General features: G+C 46.9%; 1 protein-coding gene across 1 annotated transcript in view; it reads left to right on the top strand.

The window, feature by feature from the left end:
- LOC143505038 (GRB10-interacting GYF protein 1-like) overlaps positions 1-3,819 on the top strand; it is a 16,761-nt gene extending 12,942 nt beyond the window's left edge. Inside the window, exons 25-27 of the mRNA XM_076996085.1 lie at positions 1-93; positions 230-2,809; positions 2,962-3,819. The exon at positions 1-93 is cut by the window's left edge and continues 16 nt beyond it. Of these exons, the coding sequence (XP_076852200.1) occupies positions 1-93; positions 230-297 (161 nt within the window). The 3' untranslated portion in view covers positions 298-2,809; positions 2,962-3,819. The remainder of the gene's footprint in view (positions 94-229; positions 2,810-2,961) is intronic.
- The last annotated feature ends 1,064 nt before the right edge of the window (positions 3,820-4,883 follow it).

Genomic DNA, 4,883 nt, shown 5'->3' with positions numbered 1-4,883 from the left:
CCCATGTGAGCAAAAGTAGCAGCATGTATGACAGCCAGGGAGGGAAGATGAAAAAGAAACCCATGATGCTTCACTCTGACCCCAGCATCCTGGGTGAGAACACACACACACACACACGTCATCTCCTCTTATCCCTGCATCTTTGGCTCTGTGTGTTTAAAAACATGTCGTGGTGAAGCCACAGAGCTCCAGGCCGGCCGTCAGCGTGTGTGTGTGCCTCCCCACGCAGGTTACTCCTTCCTGGGGGCGGGCGAGCGTCTGATGCTCAGTGAGATGGAGGCAGTGGAGGATTACTAACCCAGCAGCACGTACTTGAGTCTACCTGAGGCCTTACGCTGGAGCAAGCTAGCATAGTGATGTGCACTGCTCAGCAGCAGAGAGGGGGGATACCCCCACATAGCATCTCTCTCTCCCTCCCTCTCTCCCCCTCTCTCTCTCTCTCAGAAGGGCGGAGGGATGGACAGAAAGAGGATGTGCAGAGAGCCCATATGCACCTTAACTAAGCTATTGCACTTTATTACAAGAGTTTCAATATTTGAAATGGAGTTTTGTCTGGGTTTTTGGTTTTGTTTTGTTTTTACAGTGTGAAAATGTGTGAATATATTATTGCATATATTATGTGTATAATGTTTGTATCCAAATTGTGTGCGTGAGTGTGCGTATCGTCCTGACTGGAGGCAGCGTTGTGATTGGCTCTGGAGGCAGCGTTGTGATTGGCTCTGGAGGCAGCGTTGTGATTGGCTCTGCTGAGCCTGGCCCAGTGGCTGGAGGCACGCATGCACCTGCCTCTCTTGGTTTGGATGTTTAGTTTTTGTTTTGGGGTTTTTTTTCCACTTGCCCGGAAGAAAAAATCCACTTCTGAAAAACACTGTTTTGTTTTGATTTTTTTTTTTCTTATTATTTTTCTTGAAAGGTAAAGCTATGAAAATTTGAATAAAAAAAAAAACTTGAAGATTTGCACTTGTAAAAAAACAAAAGAAAAAAAACAAAAAAAGAAAGAAAAAAAAGTTTAGATTAGGTTGAGGAGATTTTTGCAAGCATGACTGTGAGTGTGAGAGAGAGGAATGTGAAGAAATGTCTGCACAAAGTTTATTACCGATGTGTATAGAAAAATGCCATGTTTTTATTTTGTTGAACAGATTTTTGTATTTCGTCAAGCATGTATACTGAGGTGCGTGTTTTTTCACGCACGTGTGTGTGTGCACGTGCAACTGAAGCAGTGTGTGCTGGCTCACGTGTACATAGGTTTTTAAGAGAACAGATGGGACTGTCAAACATTGCATGCCAGTGGTTTGAAACCACGTTGTTCTCCATGTGGCCTGCTGGGGGCGGTGTGAGCCTGTCCTGGCTGTGGTGCTGTGTAGGCCTTTTGCCTCTGTTTTCTGAGGGCGTTTGGGTGCGAGCGTGTTGTATGTCTAATAGTGTAGCTCTTCTCTTTAAACACCATAAAACTGTGTCCTTCGTTAATCCACCCCGTCCACATGGAGAATTCACCCAAACAGGCACGGCGGCGTGCTCGGAGGGTGTGGGTGTGGGTGTGGGTGTGGGTGGGTGTGGACTTATGGATGGTGTTCAACGCCATGGCGTTGTGGTCCGTGTGTGAATGAGGGATTAACATTACTTTTCATTACTGTTGAAAAAAATGTTGATGGATTTATTTTTTTAATGTTGCATACAAAGTATTGAAGCTTCTGTGATTTGGAGCACTTTTGAAGCTGCTAACTTTTTTTTTTTTTTTTTTCCTTTTTAACATTTTATTTTTTATATTCTTTTGCCTCCTTTGGAAGTATATTATGAATGAATGTATTCCAAAAACAAAGCAAAATGTGTAACTGCATCAAATGGGCTGCAGACGCCTGTCTGTCTGACCAACTGGAGCTGAACCAGAGTACAGTTCGTCTCCTCCTGTTCTTCTTCCAGAACTTTCTCCAGTGGTGGGAGGAGCCCTGCACCTCTGAATGCGTGAGGGCCCGCCCACCGTGGCTGCGGCCCGGCCAATCAGAGCCAAGGCCTCGCTCCGTGTAGCGGTAGATTACTGAATCCCCTCCTCACCTTGTTTGTATTTTGAAGCAGAAATCAGTGTTTCTTCTTTTTTTTCTTTAATTTTTAATGCTTTTTGTAAAATGAGTTTTTGTTTGTTTGGGTTTTCTGTTTGTTTTGCTCTAATTTTCAGATGAGAGCCATTGAAGGTGAAGGTGGGTTTTATTGGTACTTGATGTAAAAGAAACCATCACTGCATTAATCCCCCTCCCCTCCCTCACTCCTGATTCTGGATTATATTTTTGCATATGAAAAAGATCAAAGACTTGAAGAGCAGCAATAAGGGCGGGACCTGGCGAAAGGACCAATGGTGATTCAGCTGAGGGCGGAGACTTGTGGGCGGGGCTATGCACGCCCAGCTGCCCTGTGAGGGGAAACGTTCTCAACTGCTTCCTGATCACCGCCCTGCTCTGTGTCAAATGAAGGACATTGGTTGGCTGAATGTTCAACGAGAAACCCTTTATACTAGAGATTTTTGTGTTTTCCTTCGAAATGCCTTTTTGGAGAAGATGAGCAGGTAGGACAGCTGGGACGTATGAGAACATTAAGGTGTGGGTTCACCCCCACACACACCAGAATGGAGGAGCATCCAACATCTCCCGCCGTTCTGCGTTTGGTCTTTCCTCCTGGACTAAATCTCCGAGACTGCTGAGGTCAGTTTCATTCCTCGTGGGAGGTGGAAGATTACTACAGCAAATGGCTGTGATGAGGCCTAGGACCACACAAGGTGTGGAGTCTAAATCTTCCAGCTGTTCATTAGCAGGAGCAGGTAAGCTTCACATCAGCCTGCATAAAGCGCTACGACACACACCACACGGTGCGCTCAGCTGGGCTCCGGCCCAGTCTCTCTGGGCTTAGGTGACCGGGTTTCTCGTAGCTCTTCTGACCAGTTTTCGAACTCTTGCTCTCTGGTTTTGACAGCAGTGTTGTGGATGAGACCGGCGCGCTCTGGCTCCACTCTGCCCCCTGCAGGCAGAACGACGAGGGCAGATGATGGAGTGAAGCACCACCTCGTATCAGCCTACAGCTGAAGTCTCTCATCCACGCTGTTTCTCTCTCTCTCTCTCTCTCTCTCTCTCTCTCTCTCTCTCTCTCTCTGTCTCTCTCTCTCTCTCTCACACACACACACACCAAGGACTTCTCTCGGTCATGTGACCACTTTTCCCAGATCTGAACCTAAGTCACTCTGCACAGAATCAGGTCATGTGCACGAGTGTGTGTGAGAGCGAGCATGTGTGTGACGTGCACACTCATGCATCCCTGGTAAGGCACCTGCTTATCCATTCATACAGATGTGTGTGTGTGTGTGTCTCACATCGGGGGCCGTGTATATAATGTAAATGATCTCTGCCTTTCCCTGTCTCACCCCCCCCTCAGCCGTGCGGGTCAAGAGGGCCTGACGCAGTAGCTCTCGCTGCGTAACGCGTGCAGGCTGCGCAGTGTACAGAACCAGTGCTCTACGAGCTGGTCCTCCCTCACACGTGCACCCCCCCATGTGTTGTTTTTCTATGCTAATGTTCAAGTGAATAACTGCAGCTGTTTTGACACGTCACGACTGGTCAACTATTATTGAGGTTGCAAGAGCAATTTTAGAGTTAAAGAGCAGACTATACCCCCCCCCCCCCCCCCCCCCAGCTCTGCACAGGGAGCTATGTGAGACCATCTGCAGTGTGTGTACAGGAGGTGGTACCACTGTGGGTGGGGGGGGGGGGAGTGTGTTGTTTTTTCTTTGAGATCAAAACAGTATGTTAAACTGAAAATAAAGTTTTTCAATGTGGAGTCTGTATTGAGTTGTTCTTGTTGCTACTCCCGCCTTAGCAGCTGAGCAGAGGCGATGTTTTCACTGGTCGACCATCACATGTGGTAAACCCGCTGATGTTTAGGTGGGAGGGGGGGTATAAACGTGTTGCTTTTCAAGTCACGTGAGGTAAAACTTGTCGATGCTGGTATCTCCAGAAGCAGCAGTGTGGTGGCGTGTGGGGGGCCAGGCCTTCTGTCATGATGCTCAGGAGATCTGGAACACAGAGTATCATCCCTGTCCACCCCTTTGGAGGTCTGGCCGAGTATCGAGTCACTGCATGCTTCTTGATCCGGGCTGGCCACGGTGCTGATACCCTCCATATCACACCTCCCTCAGTTTCTACAGGTGGCTTCCTTTAGGAGCACGTGCCAAGCTTGTTGTAGTTTATCGATGTTATATTATACTAAGAAATTAAGATTTAATTGTGCAGTTATTAGTGCAGTTATCTTGTTTTTTTAAGGGATTTATTTATTTTTAGATTCGTATTTTAACATGAACAACAGTTCTTATGCTTCAAGATCTGTTTTGTTGTACTTAGTTTGCTTTAGCATTAGCTGATAGAATCCACTAATACACGGACATGCATTTATCATCTGTCCACAAGGTGGCGCCGTCCCGCTGCTTTATTAGAGGGAGATCTGCGGGGTGAAGAGCGCCCGTCTCAGCATTGCAGATGCCGTTAGGTTTCCCTTGGGCACTTGAGCGTACTATCGAAAATACAATCGCTGTAGGACGTTTGCTGTGTAAACGAAATTGATTTAGTGAGTAAATTAATACTTGAATACTTTGAATACTTGGCTAAATTTCTGAGTAAACAATTTTGCCAAGTGTGTGTGTGGAAAGTGTAAAGGTGAAGGTAGATTGGTATGTTGAGTAGTGGACAAAGGTTCTGGCTGTAGATAACACTGGGTTCATCTTTACCCACTCAGAAGCGCTTGTGGCACCACTGAGCAGTAGTAGGTGAACATCTGACCTCCACTCCCCGTCCGTCTCCAGAGAGGCGAGCGCGCAATGTCGCGCATAGACAAACCCACTATTTCCA

This window comes from Brachyhypopomus gauderio, unplaced genomic scaffold, assembly GCF_052324685.1.
Source record: "Brachyhypopomus gauderio isolate BG-103 unplaced genomic scaffold, BGAUD_0.2 sc360, whole genome shotgun sequence".
NCBI lineage: Eukaryota > Metazoa > Chordata > Actinopteri > Gymnotiformes > Hypopomidae > Brachyhypopomus > Brachyhypopomus gauderio.
The sequence above is the reverse complement of the archived record's forward strand: the minus strand, read 5'-3'. Positions and strand labels throughout refer to the sequence as shown.